Source organism: Lolium rigidum, chromosome 7 (assembly GCF_022539505.1).
Source record: "Lolium rigidum isolate FL_2022 chromosome 7, APGP_CSIRO_Lrig_0.1, whole genome shotgun sequence".
Classification (NCBI taxonomy): Eukaryota; Viridiplantae; Streptophyta; class Magnoliopsida; order Poales; family Poaceae; genus Lolium; species Lolium rigidum.
The window spans coordinates 328,243,704-328,260,933 of record NC_061514.1 but is presented as its reverse complement, the minus strand read 5'-3'; the positions used below and the strand labels follow the sequence as shown (position 1 = coordinate 328,260,933).

Below are 17,230 nucleotides of genomic sequence, written 5' to 3'. Positions count from 1 at the left end.
CCATGAACAAAATAGTGTCATCCGCATACTGTAAAATGGATATTCCACCATCAACAAGATGAGGTAACAAACTCCCCACTTTCCCTACATCCTTGGCATGGGCAATGAGAATAGCTAACATATCTGCTATGATGTTAAAGAGTATGGGAGATAGAGAGCCCCCCTGCCTCAACCCTTTTAGTGTTTGGAAATTATGTCCAATATCATCATTAACCTTAATTCCAACGCTACCATCCTGAACATAATGTCTAATTCGATCACACCAGACAGGATCAAAACCCTTCATTCTAAGAACTTGTTGTAAAAACAACCACTTTACCTTATCATATGCCTTTTCAAAATCAATTTTAAAAAGGACCCCTTCTAACTTCTTCCTATGCAACTCATGGATTATTTCATGAAGTACTACTACTCCTTCCAAAATATGACGGCCGGGCATGAAAGAAGTTTGTGTAGGTTTTATTACTTTCTGTGCCACCTCCGACACACACTCGATTAGTAGCAACCTTTGTGAAAGTTTTGAAACTCACATTGAGTAAACAAATAGGTTTGTATTGTTGAATTTGAGATGCATCTTCTTTTTTTTGGGTAAAAGAGTAATCATAGCAAAGTTTAGTTTAAATAGTGGGAGGTCACCTTTCTGAAAACATATAAACAACGCCATAAGATCATCCTTAAGGACGTAAAAAATGTTGGTAAAATTCCGCCGGACCCGATCTTTATTATGTTCCATTTGTGAGATCGCCTCATGAACTTCATCAGCAGTAAAGTTTGCAATTAAAAGGTGATTCTCTGTAGAAGAAAGCTGTGGGATATCATGAATATGATCTTCCATCATGGAAAAATCATTCTGTATAGGATCCCAAAAGGCTTCTTATAATATTCGGTAATATAGATCTTTAGATTTTCATCCCCCACAATAGTCCCTTCTTCCTGCTCAAGTTGATTTTTTTTTTATTTTTTCTATGTTTCCCATTAGCAATTAAGTGAAAGTATTTGGTGTTATCCCCTCCCTCCTCCACATATTTAACTTTAGCCCGTTGAGCCCATTTTATTTCCTCATCACATCTGAGCTTATTTAACTTCTCATTTTCCAACTTTAAATCAGCTCGCTCAGTAGAAGACAACGGAATAGTCTCAGCTTTGATATCTAAAGTATCAATTATATCTAACGAACGCTGTTTTTTCCTTTTATACCTTCCACTTAAATTTTTAGCCTAACCTCTCAAGAAACGACGCAAATGTCTAATCTTTTTCTGCCATTTTTGAATTGATGTGTTTCCAGGAGAAACCGCCGCCCATTCAGCTGCGACCATTTCAAAGAAACCCTCTTGCTGAAACTAAGAAAGCTCAAAAGAAAACCTAGCATTATTCCCAGGATGCGTATGATGAGCAGAATCAATCAGCAAAGGCGTGTGATCCGATTCTGATCGAGATAGAGCACTAACAGAAACAAGCGGAAACTTTTATTCCCACTCAACACTAGCCAGAACCCGATCCAATTTCTCGAAAGTAGGGTTCTCCCTCCGGCTAGCCCAAGTAAATTGGCGGCCTGATAACACAATCTCCCTTAGGTTTAAGTTCTCAATTATTGCATTAAAAATAAACGGCCAGCGAGGGTAATCGTTATCATTACTTTTATCTTCCAGCCTCCGAAGAATATTAAAATCTCCAGCTAGCAACATAGGGAGGGGCTCTTTATCACACACACGAACTAACTCCGAAAAAAATTGGTGTATATGAGCATCTTGTGCTGCCCCATACACAGGCACTACAACCCATTCAAAATATATGATATCATGCATGACCTACATAGATGTAGTGGCACCCGCTCTCATTACCAGAATCCTGGTTATGACGAGGGCCCTATTGGCTCCGCAAAGAGCAAAAATGCGATGGCTGCAAAAAATTATGCTTGGAACGTTTGACATATAGATATATGCCGAGCCTCATACCCGGTCTTTGGCAAAATAAAGTAACGATGAAGGTCCTTTTATGTTAAAAAAAAGTAACGATGAAGGTCGTTTGACCGTGTTGATAATTTGCTGCGAGCATAAATAACACGCTTGGCAAAAAACAAGGTGATTCTGGTGGAGATCTCCGGGATATTATCAAAGGCAACGCCACAAGGCCTATGGGGATGCCCAACTAAGGCCCGATGGTTTTATACGTTCACTTCAAAATGTGCAAATTCTTGTGCATATCATTTCATATAAATGAAAAAGCAACACTCTTTCCAGTTGATCATATGTGAAGAGGCGCCTCCAAGATGAAAAGGTCATCCATGCCCTTGATAAGCCCTCTTGAGCATCAATCACCTCTGCCAAATGGACAATTTCTCGCACATTCAACAATCCATATACGTCTTTGATCCATTATCTGTTCCCTAACACCTCGCCGACCGCGGGCGGCTTGTAGGTCTACCTAGCGGCTGCCAACACAGTTGGTGCGAGCCCTAGAATTGATTAGCCGTTAATCGAGCGATCAATCAGGGCGTGTGTGTCATCTCTAATATAATCTTCATCATAGTATGCACTCGGCTTGCATTACAGTTGCTAACGTTGCAAACCATTGAATGCATGGGGGGAGGGGGACAATTCATCTTGCAAAGATCTTTGATGCCCAGGCTCCAAGCTTGATTGGTTGGTAACAATCCGTTAGCGACTGCACATTTATCCATTAGCCTTACGATGCCCTTTCTAGAAGAAATTTCTCCGGATTTTGTCAAGAAGGGGATGAGACTTCGGAGCAGCAATGTTTCGAATAGATGAGTGTATGCCTACCTATTGAAGTGGAATTTTTTTGATAGGCCAGATGGTGTCCTTTGATTTCAAGGTCATGTATGGTATATTTAGGTGAAAGGTCATGTATAGATGCAACCATCGCGGAAAGTATCATTTGCTCCTGCTCTCGTCGTTTAAATAAATTTAAAATCATGGTTTACAAGTTTTGAAAGAGCTCGGGAGCACGAAATCTGCGATCAGCACTATTAACGGCATTTGAATGCTTCAATTAACACTAGTAGCAACAATAGTTAGCTAATGTTAGTGCTTAAAAATCTAATATGCTTATCAGCTCAAATTAACCAAAAGAATCATTTAGTTGAACACATTTAAACATATAATATTGGTATGTTGTATTTGTTTGCGAGACACTTTATTTTGTATTATGTTCTGTATTAATTTTGTAGACATTATAATTCAAAATCATTGTCAAATAGATGCTAAATGCTAAAAATAAGAAAAAAAGTTAAAAACGCCTTTCATTTTAGGAGGGGGGCGGAGAGTAACATAAATGAATTTATTGTTGAATAATAAAATAAACATACGTCATGGAATTGAGACTGTATTCATCCAATATTTTCATTCCATTGTACATTAGGAAGCACCTTCGGGGAGCTACACTCCCAAAACAGACAAACTTTCCAACTCCCCAACTTGCCATATTTTATAGCGCTGCAGAGGCACCGTTGTTGCCTAGGTCAGGATTATTATCTGTCAAACAGTGTCAACACAAAAAAAAATTTGTCAAACCCCAACGCTCACCTAGCTCTATATTAACCCACCCGAAAAAAAAAAAAACCCCACCCGCTTTGCGAGCCTCGTTCTCAAATCTCAACGCTCAGCCCTGTAATTAAGCTCGATCGATCAGGACAGGAAGCACACCAAAAGCACCACCCTTTCCAACCCCTACACACACAGCCATAAACATGGACATGGATCATCATCAGAACCACGGGGACGCCATGTACTACTACGCCGGCGACTACACGAGCGCCGCTGCTAATCCCTCCTGCTCCTACTTCTCGACTGACTCATTTCCATTCGACTTGAGCAACGGAGAGATGATCGACGCGGCTGAGGTGGAGCAGGCAAGAAGCTGGGCGGCGTCGTTCCGGCATCAAAACTACACCGCTTGCATGGGCGCCTGCTCCAGCTCGGAGTCATTCTCTTTCGACTCAACCGGCGGCGAGATGACCGATCGACGCGGTGGAGGTGGAGCCTGCAAGGAGACGGCGGGCGGCGTCGTACATCGGCGTGCGCGCGCGGCCGTGGGGCAGGTTCGCGGCGGAGATCCGGGACTCTACGCGGGGCGGCGCGCGCGTGTGGCTGGGAACCTTCGGCACCGCCGAGGCCGCCGCGATGGCGTACGACCAGGCCGCGCTGTCCTCGCGCGGCGCGGCAACGCCGCTCAACTTCCCCGTGGACCGCGTCGAGGAGTCGCTCCACGCACTCGCGCTCGGCGCCACCGCCGGCTCCACGACGCCCACGGGCACCGGCGGCTCGCCCGTCCTGGCGCTCAAGCGGCGGCACTGCAAGAGGAAGAGGCGCAACAAGGCCGAGCTAGAGGCGGCGCGCAGGAAGAACAAGAGCGGTAGTGAAATGGCCGATGAGAAGCGGTTCATTGTGGAGCTGGAGGACCTGGGCGCCGACTACCTGGAGGAGCTCCTCATGATCACCGACGACACGCTTCAGCTTCAAGTACCAGCAGATGCGTTTGTGCAGTATGATGAATTGTTACATACCCAGTCGATCGTCTAATCATCATCCTTAGCGTTGAGTGGAAACGCGTGCTAAAGATTATGCAAGATTACTCCTAACAGTCGACACTTTCCAACTCTGAGTCTAACACGACTATGCAAGATTATTATTCCTAACATGATAATAATGACTAGAAACCTATATGAGCTGAAGAGTAGGAGCATAAATGGATAGGATAGTTTTCACGCCAAAACTGGGCCCGAATCCATCTTAAGGTTTTCAGATCCGATTTTAAAGAATCCGGCGGATAAAGATATCCAATTACGATGTGGTGCTCCGGATACGGTATAGGATATGGTATATCAAATAGCATGCGGATATGGATTATCTAAAATTAATTAGGATAATCCAAAGGTTTTAAGCTTGATAATCCAATTTTTTAGGTCCAAGTTTTTATCCATGCTTGAGTTTTAGCGGAAATTGTGTCTTTTTTTACTTAACTACACAAGACTGAAAGTTTAAATACCTCTCTAAATTTGCAAAAACTATAACTATCTACTGATAAGAATATATGAATGACTACTTTTTGTTCCGGTCCAAGTCCGGCCCGTTTTCAATTCGAATCCGCAATCCGGTATATCTGCATTTGAACCCGAAACCGGTCAATATCCGAATTCGGGAATGTGATAAAGGATATGATATGAGCAAAATCCAATCTAATCCGATCCATTTACATCCCTACTAAAGAGAAATCAATTGTCTGAGAGAAACTGAAGAAGATGAAGATAACGTTTTTGCTTCCGTACGCACCCACCACAAACTCGCCAAACCGCGAAAAGACGTGGACGGTTAGGATTCGGTCATACCGATTCGGGTCTGGGGGCATGATCGTCATTTCCTGTGGACTTCGGGTTTGGCTGGGTTCGTATCAGCCCACGTACAAGCCCGTATGACCCATACCTCTATGTATTATACGCCTACGTGTCCACGCGCGGCCACGACGGAACCGCCGACATATAAATGTCTTTCTCCCCTGTCCTCTTCACCACATCTATCCAAAGCAAAAGCAATCCCCAAATCGGGCAAAAAACCCTAGGTCAAGAACAGCAGAGCTCGCTCTCGTGCTCGTTCGCGCTCGTCCATGGAGAGGGGGAAGGGGAAGGAGGGGAAGGGCAAGGAGGCGGCGGTTGAGGAAACCCAGTTGGCCGCTTCATCGGCGGGCGGAGCTGCCCCAGATCTGAGCTCCGCTTGGGGCCAGAGGACGGTGGGTGCACCGGCGAGCAAGAAGCGTGCGCACGAGACAGAGGCGCAGAAGCGGCGGCGCCAGAAGAAGAATCGGAAGAACCGCGAGAGGCACGAGAGGAAGGCGGCGGGGAAAAGATCAACAGCCCCGACGACGTGCCCACCTTCGACGAATCCGACTCCGCCGACCCGTCCGAGGTAAATTTCTCCGCCGACCCCGACGACATGCATGAATGCCTTGCTCGCTCGCAAGCTTGTACGAAATCCGTGGATTTGGCTAATCTATATGCTGTGAATTTGTTGTACTACCAAGCCATTTTGATATTTCTAGTAGTTCCGGAGATGAATTTGAGCTTGCTCAAGTGTTCATCTGAGGTTCTTGCTTGGTTGGGTTCCCTGTAATCCCTATCTCGCTCATAAATAAGGCTATCTAGTTTGATTAGCTTGCTATTATGACTGGTTCCTAGCAATTATATGGATCTACGCACTGGATGATTCACTTATCACTTGTGCCTGCTTGCAATTGATGTCTAGACAGGTTTTAGATTAACTGCTACTACATTGTATGGACAAAGAAGTTGATCATAAATGTGGCTCCAATACTAGCAGATGTTGCCTGTTAATCACTGCATGGAAGCCTTGATTTCTTGACTGGAGCTTTGCCTTCACTAGAGTGTCATGTGCAAGTCATGCTACTGTAAACTTGATCATTTGGTGTTGTTATTGTTAATAATTGAACTATGGTTGCTTGCTGTGTAAGGATATTCACTGGAATTCTTTATTGATGAACGTGTATTGGTAATGATTCAATTTGTTTGAGAAGAATGGATGGATGCCAACTATTGTTGGATTAATATTCATCACAATCTAAATCTGTCCATATTATGATGATTGATGCTATGGCTGTGGCTTACTAGGTTTGATGTGACCTCAGTAGCTCTTGGTACTGCTCATCGGTTGCTCACCTTGATGGATAAACTGTTGGTTTTTATTAATAGAGATCCTCACAGTAGGGTATCATACATATGAATGCCACTATGATTGTTTTATGAAGAAAATAAGGGTTTCGATGGTTTAATAGCTAGGTGGTGCTAGGTGGTGTATGTGGCTGTCAAAGCTTTGTGTGTATCTGGTTTATACTTGGATATGCTTGTATTTCATACTATTTTGCATATCTTCATCTACTCGGGCACTCCAAGTTTTTGTTTGCCTCAAATATTGCTACCATCACTTGGTCTATACGAAGTGATGACTAATACCTTTTGAGCATCTGCTCATTGGTGTGATTTGAGCATGCATATTGATGGATTGGATCCTCTGGATCCTTTCCGGGTATCAAGTATACCTTTCTCCAAGCATCTAGACATATATAGTGTTTTTCTTCTGTGATGGTATTGCCACTTGTTCCATTCCAAACACTAGTTTTTGTTTAAATTAGATATGGTATGTATAGTTACTAACTAAGTGCATTTATACAAATAATTACTTTGCATTGTTTTCATTCCTTTTCTATTTATAGTCATTACATTGTTTATATGCAATAGCAGCTAATTAACCTAATTTACTTCATCTAACAGGAGGATCCTTCGGATGAAGTCGGTTCTGACCGGGAGGATAGGGACCAGAAGAGCAGGCATGTTCTCCGCAGGCTTAGGTCTGGGGAGATTCGCTACCTTCTTGGCCCAGGTAGGTTCAAGTGCCCCTGGTGCAGCCGCAAGGAAATGCCGACGGACTTCCTCGGCATGTACCAGCATGCCACCTACACTGGTGTTGGCAGCGGGCAGACACCCGCACACATCGTGGCCAAGCATGCCGCCTACGGCCTGTTCCTCAAGAAGTACGCCCCGGCAGTAGGAGCATGCGGAGGATGGTGCCGACCTGCCCGCCTACCTGCCTGCCGACCTGCCTGCCTACCTGATGCCTCTTTCTTTAGTTGTGTGTTTATGTTAAACTCTGTCGTGCTTGTGGTGTTAAAACTTGGTTAATGCTGTTGTGAACTATGTTTCTATTTAAGTATGTGTGAACTATGTTTCTGTTATCACCAGATTTTGGCTAAATCAGGAGGTGGGCCGCGATCAAGATGGGCTTGGAAGATTACATATGAAGATCTATGAAGCGGCTTTGCACGGAGAATTTGGGCTAGTTAGCCCGTGTATCTTAATATAATAGATTGTGTATCGATTTAGGAGTTAGAGTTTATCTCGTGCACGGTTTAGTGCACGCCCTCATTAGAAAGTCCGCTGGACTATAAATATGTATCTAGGGTTTATGGAATAAACAACAACTCACGTTCAACCCCAAAACAAACCAATCTCGGCGCATCGCCAACTCCTTCGTCTCGAGGGTTTCTATCGGGTAGCGACATGCTGCCTAGATCGCATCTTGCGATCTAGGCAGCACAAGCCCCACGTTGTTCATGCGTTGCTCGTATCGAAGCGTTTTTGATGGCGAGCAACGTAGTTATCATTAGATGTGTTAGGGTTAGCATTGTTCTTCGTTTAAGCATGCTTACGTAGTGCAACCCTTGCATATCTAGCCGCCCTCACGCCTGTCTCGGGCGTGGGGCGGCACCCCGCTTGATCATTATTTAGTAGATCTGATCCGTTACGATTGCTCCTTGTTCTACAAGGATTAGTTTAATATCCGCAATAGTTAGGCCTTACAAAGGGGGAGGATCCAGTGGCACGTAGGGTGGCGTTCGCAAGTCCTAAACGGGATGTTCCGAGGATCAACTTCATGTTGGTTTTTAGGCCTTGTTTAGGATCGGCTTACGAGCACCGTGCGTGGCCGCGAGGCCCAACCTGGAGTAGGATGATCCGATTATGCGGTGAAAACCCTAAATCGTCGTAGATCTCATTAGCTTCATCTTGATCAAGCAGGACCACCAAGTATTCGTGCACCCCGTACGAATCATGGGTGGATCGGCTCTTTGAGCCGATTCACGGATAACCCGAGAGCCGATCGAGGCTCGTATTTAATGTTTACATGTATGCCCTGCAGGAAACTAAGCGAGGCATCCCCATCACCTTCCCGACCGGTATAGGTCAGGTGGCACGCCCTGCACTTCGCATCGCCGCGTGTGACCAGAAGAGCATTGCGGGCCGTCGCTCGGAGGGGTCTCAGCCAGCCGCAGCTCTAGGCTCTTCCCGGCTCTACGGTGTTGACAAGGCCGCTGCCCGCCGGTGGGTTTTGGCAGTCAACACATTCTGGCACGCCCGGTGGGACAACGTCTACATCAACCACATCGCCATCTACATCTGAGATGGCGGACGGCACGCCAGTCACGTGCGATGAGATCAAAGCCATCCTCGAAGCCGAACTCTTCGGCTCTTCCCACCGAACCCACTCCCATGGCGTCGGGGGGGGGTTCCACGCCCCAAGGCGCACTCGATGGGATAGATCTCTCCACCCCGTCGGAGGAGCGCACCAGGTCTCTGAAGCATGGGGATCTGCCCAAGGAGCTCAGAAGGAAACATGACGGGATCAAGGCAACCCTTGGAACCGAACTCATCGGCTCCTCTGAGAAGACCCGGCCGCACGATATCAAGCTCGGCAGAAACCCACGTCCGGGGCCCGGTGTCGACACGGTGGATCTCAGCCACCCCATAGGTCAGCCAAAGTTTTCCTTTGGTGTCGATGTGGCAGGATCTGCAAGCCGCCATGACAAAGAGGAAACAGAAAGCAACCACTCCCGTGGCAAGGATGAAGAGGGAGCCGATCCGCGCGACCAACCCCAAGATAAGGACAGGCGGTACCTGGCAAGGGAGGGAATAAGAAGCATGCGGTATCAACGCCCACGCTCCAAGCACCCCCTCAACAAATACGAACAACACCACGATCGACGTCGGCGCTACGACGCAGATGATGAAAGGAATTTCCAGCCTGATGCCGAGGTCGGAGGGTACCGCCAACATGGTAGAAGCAACGACGGGTACGATCGTCGCGCCGAAAGAAGGCCAAGGGGGCAGAGTGACATGGATACGCACTGGGACTGCCCGTTCTTCAAACATTGCTGGGACTCAGGAATGAGCCGATTGCCAACAATCGAGGACTGCCCAGAATGCAAACAAAGGAAGAAGGGTGCCGCTAACGTGTCTGTGTTCAGTCGGCTAGGGCCTCTCCCGCATCGGAACAAGCGTGCTGAGTCCACTCAGGTGGAAGATCTCGAGGAGCTAGAGGACGGTGGTGAAGAATGCAAATATCATCAGCACAGATGGTGCCCTGATGGGCTCAGCCGTTCCCAGAAGCAAAGAGTCCAGCGTCTGCGTGGGTTGGAAGAAGCTGAAAGATTATACCTGCGCACGCTAAGGAAGGCACGGCCTGATCTGGCCGCCAAAATTCTGCGAACCCTGGACGAGGAAGGTCAGCCACAAAGAAAAGAGTGGCGCCTCGAACAGAGAAAAGCCGATGATGAAACATCGGCTGGCACAAATATGGTGTTTATCCTCCCTTCAGAGTTCGGTGCTCCAGGATTAGATGAGACATCCGTGGCACAACTTGATCGCGGCCCACGGCCGGTTATCTTTGAGAAGCCACGAGAAAGGAGCTACAAGCATCTGAAGGCCCTGTACTTACGAGGGTATATCGATGGGAGGCCTGTAAACAGGATGCTGGTGGACACCGGAGCGGCAGTTAACATCATGCCGTACTCTATGCTACGTCGGCTGGGACGCTCGAGTTCGGATCTAATCAAGACCAACGTAACGTTGAGCGACTTCAACGGCCAGGCGTCTGAGGCACAAGGAGTTCTGAACGTGGATCTGACCGTAGGAAGAAAAACTATCCCTACGGCGTTCTTTATCGTGGATAGCACGAGCAGTTATGCTTGTTTTGCTCGGGAAGAGATTGGATCCACGCCAACCTGCTGCATTCCCTCCACGATGCACCAATGCATAATACAATGGGATGGTGATGAGGTAGAGGTCGTCCAAGCCGATGACTCGGCCGAAGTTTCAACGGCCGGCATGAACGCATGGGAAGCAAGCAGGCCAAGAACCCCTCTCGTGCATCAACTTGGACGATCGCGAGCGCATCGATGTGACAAAGGGAAGGGTTAAGCTAGTTTTATCCACTGGCCTGACCATGTAGTTGAAGCCAAGCGATGTGCAAGTTGGCGAGGCTGATCCTTGTGATCGGCCCCAAGGGTCTATGAAGGAGCATTGCAAAACCTTCACTGAGCAAACAACGTGGAGGCCGATTCCAGTGATCGGCCGGGAATATCCTCACCATCCATACTGCCTGGGTTCAACACATTCACGGTCCAACAGAGCCGATGTCATCAATTCTCTTGACAGAATCGGCTCGGGGGGGCGCCCAAGTGGATAAAACACGAGGATATGCAGTAGAAGAGTCTCATCCTTTGATGGTGGATATTGGAGTATGGGGGCCGATACACAAGTCGGCCGAAAAAATTCGAAAATTTTTCAAGAATAGCCGAGGCACAGACATCGACTTAAGAGCAGGGGGCTAGTTCCCTCCAAGAGATATTGCGCCCAGAATCTGGAGGGCGTCAGAAATGCGAAGATGTTCTCACCGGAAGTTGCTTCACTCGCCAAAGATGATGAGCTGATCTGATCGACAAGGCGCAAAGTTTGGACCGAAGAAGCTCGGGGAGGGCGGCTCGCCCCGAAATTCCCTCACTCTAAAGAGCCGATTTTGTTGAATCGGTTGATACGGCGTTGCGAGTTGGAAACCAAGGATGATTGACGTGATCAGCTCGCCGCTATTCTCACCCGACTAAGGCTCGGGGGCAGCTCACCTTGAAGGTTCTCTGCTCCGGGGAGCCGATTTCGTTGGAATCGGCTAAACTCTGCACCACAAGTTACCTGAAGAATGGTGCTTATGTTACAAAATTATCATAGCCTGCTGGATCGGCTGTATCGACCCTCGACGGAAGGGAGGTGATCGGCTGGTGGCCCTGCAGGATAGCTCTCTTGGACAAGGTTGAGCCCGCCCCGAAATTTCAATGGTGATGATCCATTCTTTATCCTCGCCTTGGCTGAGACTCTGGGGCAGCTCGCCCTCGAGGTTTAACCAACTCGTCGAAGTGGGCTCACTCTTCGTGACGGCTCGTTCAAAAGACAGTGATTGTTGTAGAAGGAAGCTGCCGGAGCCGAGCGAGCGGAATTCGGAGAGGATAATTTAAAGGAGACCCGACATTATTTCAGGAGTTTTGCCGCTAAGTTCAACATGCCATCTTGAGAGATCTCGCGGAATTGCGCGATTAGGGCTTGGCCTTGTTTGGCAAAGAGTTTGGGTCCGGGTGGATCTATCTCGAAATCTATCGTGAGAGACCGATGCGATGCCATCGGCTTGTTGGGCATTGTCCAGCTTGGCAATCGGCAGAATCAGAACGAAAGACAATCGGCTAAATTATCATAAAGGGAATCGGCAAAATCGAGTTGGGGAATTTCTTCATTGATAAGCCAGATTTCTTACATAGAAGAGCTGATTGCTCTCAAAAGGAAATACCAGGGGGATACATTACCCCGTCTGCTACTGCTAGCCCTATGCTAAGACCCTATCTAGGGGCCGCTGCGCCCTCGTCGCCGTCATCGCCGTCGTCGCCGCCACCGCCGGCGCTGCTCCCTGCCGGCTCGTCATCGCTGCTCCAGCGGCCGCCGATAGGACCCTCGTCGTCTTCATCCTCTTCGCCAAGCGTCGTCGTCACTGTCGACGTCGCTGAAGTTCCCGGGCCAGAGGTGGCGGCGTTTGGCCGGCGGCTCGTCGGAGGAGCTGTCTTCATCCTCCTCCTCCTCTTCCTCCTCCTTCACCTCCTCGGAGGTGGTGAAGTCCGCCCAGGAGAGGCGGTCGTCTTCGCTCTCCTCCACCACTTCCTCGTCAGCAAGGAAGCGGAGGTCGCTCTCCCCGTCGGTGTGGGATTTGTCATCCTCGGACCTGACGGAGGAGTCATGGTCCTCTTTGTCCCACTTCGTTGGGGCGAGGATGTCGTACGCCGCTATGCGTACCCCACGAGGGCGTCGACTCTCGGATGGGAGAGGACACGTGGGAAAGATCCGACGAAGAAGAAGAGGAAGAGGAAGAGGACATGGTTGCCGGGGAGGGTTTTTTGGAGTGCTACTGCGGAAGGGGTAAAGAGGAGAACTGTTCGATGCGACTAAATAAAAGGATGTGGGGGTTTTTAATTTCCGAGCAGTTCTCGAGGACATGGTGCCAAAACTGTCAAATCGTGCAGAGAAGTTGGGAAGGCAAGTCGTCATGATGAGGCATGCTGCGACAGTTCCGCTCTGCCGTGACACGACCCCTCCGAGGAAAAACAGAGTGGTTTTGAAATTATCATTACCAAAACCAGGGGGGCATGTGTTATCACCAGATTTTGGCTAAATCAGGAGGTGGGCCGCGATCAAGATGGGCTTGGAAGATTACATATGAAGATCTATGAAGCGGCTTTGCACGGAGAATTTGGGCTAGTTAGCCCGTGTATCTTAATATAATAGATTGTGTATCGATTTAGGAGTTAGAGTTTATCTCGTGCACGGTTTAGTGCACGCCCTCATTAGAAAGTCCGCTGGACTATAAATATGTATCTAGGGTTTATGGAATAAACAACAACTCACGTTCAACCCCAAAACAAACCAATCTCGGCGCATCGCCAACTCCTTCGTCTCGAGGGTTTCTATCAGGTAAGCGACATGCCGCCTAGATCGCATCTTGCGATCTAGGCAGCACAAGCCCCACGTTGTTCATGCGTTGCTCGTACTGAAGCGCTTTTGATGGCGAGCAACGTAGTTATCATTAGATGTGTTAGGGTTAGCATTGTTCTTCGTTTAAGCATGCTTACGTAGTGCAACCCTTGCATATCTAGCCGCCCTCACGCCTGTCTCAGCGTGGGGGCGGCACCCCGCTTGATCATTATTTAGTAGATCTGATCCGTTACGATTGCTCCTTGTTCTACAAGGATTAGTTTAATATCTCGCAATAGTTAGGCCTTACAAAGGGGGAGGATCCAAGTGGCACGTAGGGTGGCGTTCGCAAGTCCTAAACGGGATGTTCCGAGGATCAACTTCATGTTGGTTTTTAGGCCTTGTTTAGGATCGGCTTACGAGCACCGTGCGTGGCCGCGAGGCCCAACCTCGGAGTAGGATGATCCGATTATGCGGTGAAAACCCTAAATCGTCGTAGATCTCATTAGCTTCATCTTGATCAAGCAGGACCACCAAGTATTCGTGCACCCCGTACGAATCATGGGTGGATCGGCTCTTTGAGCCGATTCACAGGATAACCTCGAGAGCCGATCGAGGCTCGTATTTAATGTTTACATGTATGCCCCGCAGGAAACTAAGCGAGGCATCCCCATCACCTTCCCGACCAGGTATAGGTCAGGTGGCACGCCCTTGCACTTCGCATCGCCGCGTGTGACCGGAAGAGCATTGCGGGCCGTCGCTCGGAGGGGTCTCAGCCAGCCGCAGCTCTAGGCTCTTCCCGGCTCTACGGTGTTGACAAGGCCGCTGCCCGCCGGTGGGTTTTGGCAGTCACCAGTTTCTAATTAAGTATGCTTAGTGTTTAAGCATGTGTATGATGTGCTTACTACATATGCTGATGTGTTGTGCATGCTTGGCCGTGTTGTGTGCTTGGATGCTAGGTAAGCATGTTCTATTTGCTGCTGTTGATCTAGCCTGTTAGAATGATGTAGTGACAAAGATTTATTTTTTTTAGATCAACACGGGTTGCCCCCCAGCCCCAATTTCATTGAAAAAGAAGCCAAGTGTATTACAGGATTAAAACTAGACACCAACAAAATAAAAGGAAAACAGGGTTTACTGGGTAGATTGGCTGCCATCCCAACCAACTCCGATGTACCAGGATAGCCTGGAACAGGTTTAGAGCAGTGATCACACACTGAAAACAACCGCCATCTAAATCCATTACATGGGGTCAAACAGATAGGTAGGACACACTAGCACAACTGCCATGCTTCAATTCACCAAGTGACAAAGATTTTGCCAAAGTAAGCGTTTGATTATAGGAAATCATGTGTCAGTTTTGCTCAGTTGTGTTGCAGACGATTTGTACATAATTGATACGGTATTTTCCAGTGGAAATGGGGGAAAACCTCTGGTAATCTAAAATAAAGACGGCGTGTTGGCAGTAGGGTGGAGTTGTTATCTTATGTGATACTTGACAGCAACAAATCTCTCAGTCAACAACAACAAATAGCTCATTTCACAGCTACAACACTCACAGCAGACAGCAGCCCAATCTAGACTTGACTAATGGGCCAACTCCATCCAATTAGGCCCATTAGGCTACATATAAAACAGGAACAACTATCTCATTTAACAGCAACAATAATCGCAGCGGATAGCCCAATCTAGATTTGACTAATGGGCCATCTCCAACCAAATTAGGCCCATTAGGCTAGTTGAGGTGGTACATATTAAATATCAAAAAAATGAAGCAACAAATGGGTGTTGCCGCGACTCGAACCGCACACCTCGTGGGAAGTCGTCTCGCAGGGGTAGTCCGGTAACCGATGGGACGGATAGATACATGTTGACATCTCAAGTAATAAAGGTATCTATAGTTATTTTATCACTTCCGTTAGGTTATTAAATCCATGTTTGTACATTTTTCAACACACGGATCTTTGTGTAGTCTATTATATACAATTCACTAATTCACTAATTGAATATGAAATAGATAATTCAATATGAATCTTAACACTAAATTTGTAATATATATGAATAACAACTTAAAAAATTGAAAATAGCTAAAATTCTAGTCTTAGTGGATTAGAATTTTTTGTTTTTTTGTTGGGTTTTGTAAACAATTTGGTACAAGAAATAGTAGTCATTTGAGGACGAACAGATTTGAACACACATAGAGACTCACTTAGATTACATAAATATGTCACTTACATAAATAAGGATGTAAACAAGTACCACCGTCGTTACATAGATAAGTCCAGGGACACGACACGGTACAATATATAAAAACACGGCATTTTAAATAAACACGATAAAACTAAAAAGTAGAGAAACGTGCATGACAAGCTTGACGAAATTCCTCCTCAACTTTCTTCCACCCTGGCCGGCGCTACTCGACCACCGTACGTCATCAACACCTCACTCCTCGTAGGGGAGGCGAGTGCATCCGGTTTTCGGTGGGGAAGATGCACTCGCAGTTGGTGAAGATGTTGTACGTCGTGAAGAAGATTGACTCGCAGCCGCACCAGAACACTTGGCCGAGGAGCTCGTACGCGTCCCACGGGTTGGTGAGGGTGACCGTGAGCAACTTGAGGGTAACGCCGTCACGATACTCGTCGAGGTGGAACATCGGCGGCGATCCCGGTGGGAGGTGGGCGAAGCCGGCGGTGAAGAATGCGTCGGCGAGCTCGACGGGGCTCCTCCACCTGGATTGCGCCCACACACGGAGCGTGCGCTCGACGAGGACGCCCGGCGGGTAGCGCAGCTCCGGCACGGTAGGCGGCCGAACGAAGGTCGGTCCGACGCATCGCATCTTCCGGTGGTGCTTTGGCGTTCTAGGAAAGGATGAAGGGCGTCGTGTCCGGAGTGGAGCTGGGTGGTGTGTGGGAGAGGAATGTAGACGTATAAATAGGCTAGAAAAATGTGGTGTGGGAGACGAAGATTGTTGTTTGGCGATGAAACGACGCGAGTGACGCGTGCATGTAGCCGTTGCCGTTTCGCACATTAATCGAGGGGGTGTCCCGTGTCGTTGTCGCTTTACACCGAAACGGGCGGCGCGTCTCGCTATCAGCTGAATCGACCGCACCGAAACGGGCTTGCTGGCTCATTCATGGCGACGTCGTGGCGATGCATGCATAGCTGAGTCACCGCTGCGGGGCGCATGCATGCCGTCGTCGTCGCTTCCCGCGCATGCAGGCCTAGGCCGGCGCATTGCACAACGGGCACAAGGCCGGACCGCAACACGGCCCAACAGTCCATCTAGCGTGCCCGCTCGGAACCCCCACCCGTGTTCGGAGAAAAAAGGAGTCCAGCCAATCGATTGCTGTATATTCAAATATTCCTAAAAATTTCAGAGAAAATCTAAAAAAAATAAAATCTTCAAAAACAGTGTATACATATCAAGTAGATGTCTAGGAAATTTATTTGGGTCGTTTAGACAAGGTCGAAAAAAAACATGCTTAGAAATGAGGCCATTTACCCTACCTTTGGAGCCTGTTTCTGGCACTTTTTTGACCAACCCTGGGATGACCCCATATTGTCGGCAGTGGTGCACCATGTCATTTAACACACTTCAAGCCATGAGTTTTGTAATTTGCATGTGTGAATGCACTTGTTCATGTGGTGTACACCCTCAAATACGGTGTCAAAACAGATGGATCGTCTGACGGCGCGTGTGCATGGTGGTCCCATCTTTGGGATCTGCTTCACCATGGCATCCAAACAGCACTTACATCACCATCCATGGAAGAAATCATGTGCTCCTTGCCTAGCTACCTCACGGGAGCCCGCACACATGGTTTACGTGCAAAACGGCTCTACCCAGGCCATAAAGTGGGCCCA

At 47.9% G+C, this 17,230-nt stretch overlaps 1 protein-coding gene across 1 annotated transcript; it reads left to right on the top strand.

Moving 5' to 3' along the window:
- Nucleotides 1-3,709: 3,709 nt before the first annotated feature.
- On the top strand, nucleotides 3,710-12,497 carry LOC124673394 (ethylene-response factor C3-like; the record flags this gene model as incomplete). The annotated part of the gene is made up of 3 exons (XM_047209480.1): nucleotides 3,710-3,871; nucleotides 3,996-4,481; nucleotides 12,459-12,497. Coding segments are annotated over exons 1-3 (687 nt in total), but the record flags the coding sequence as incomplete, so codon positions are not given.
- Nucleotides 12,498-17,230: the final 4,733 nt, after the last annotated feature.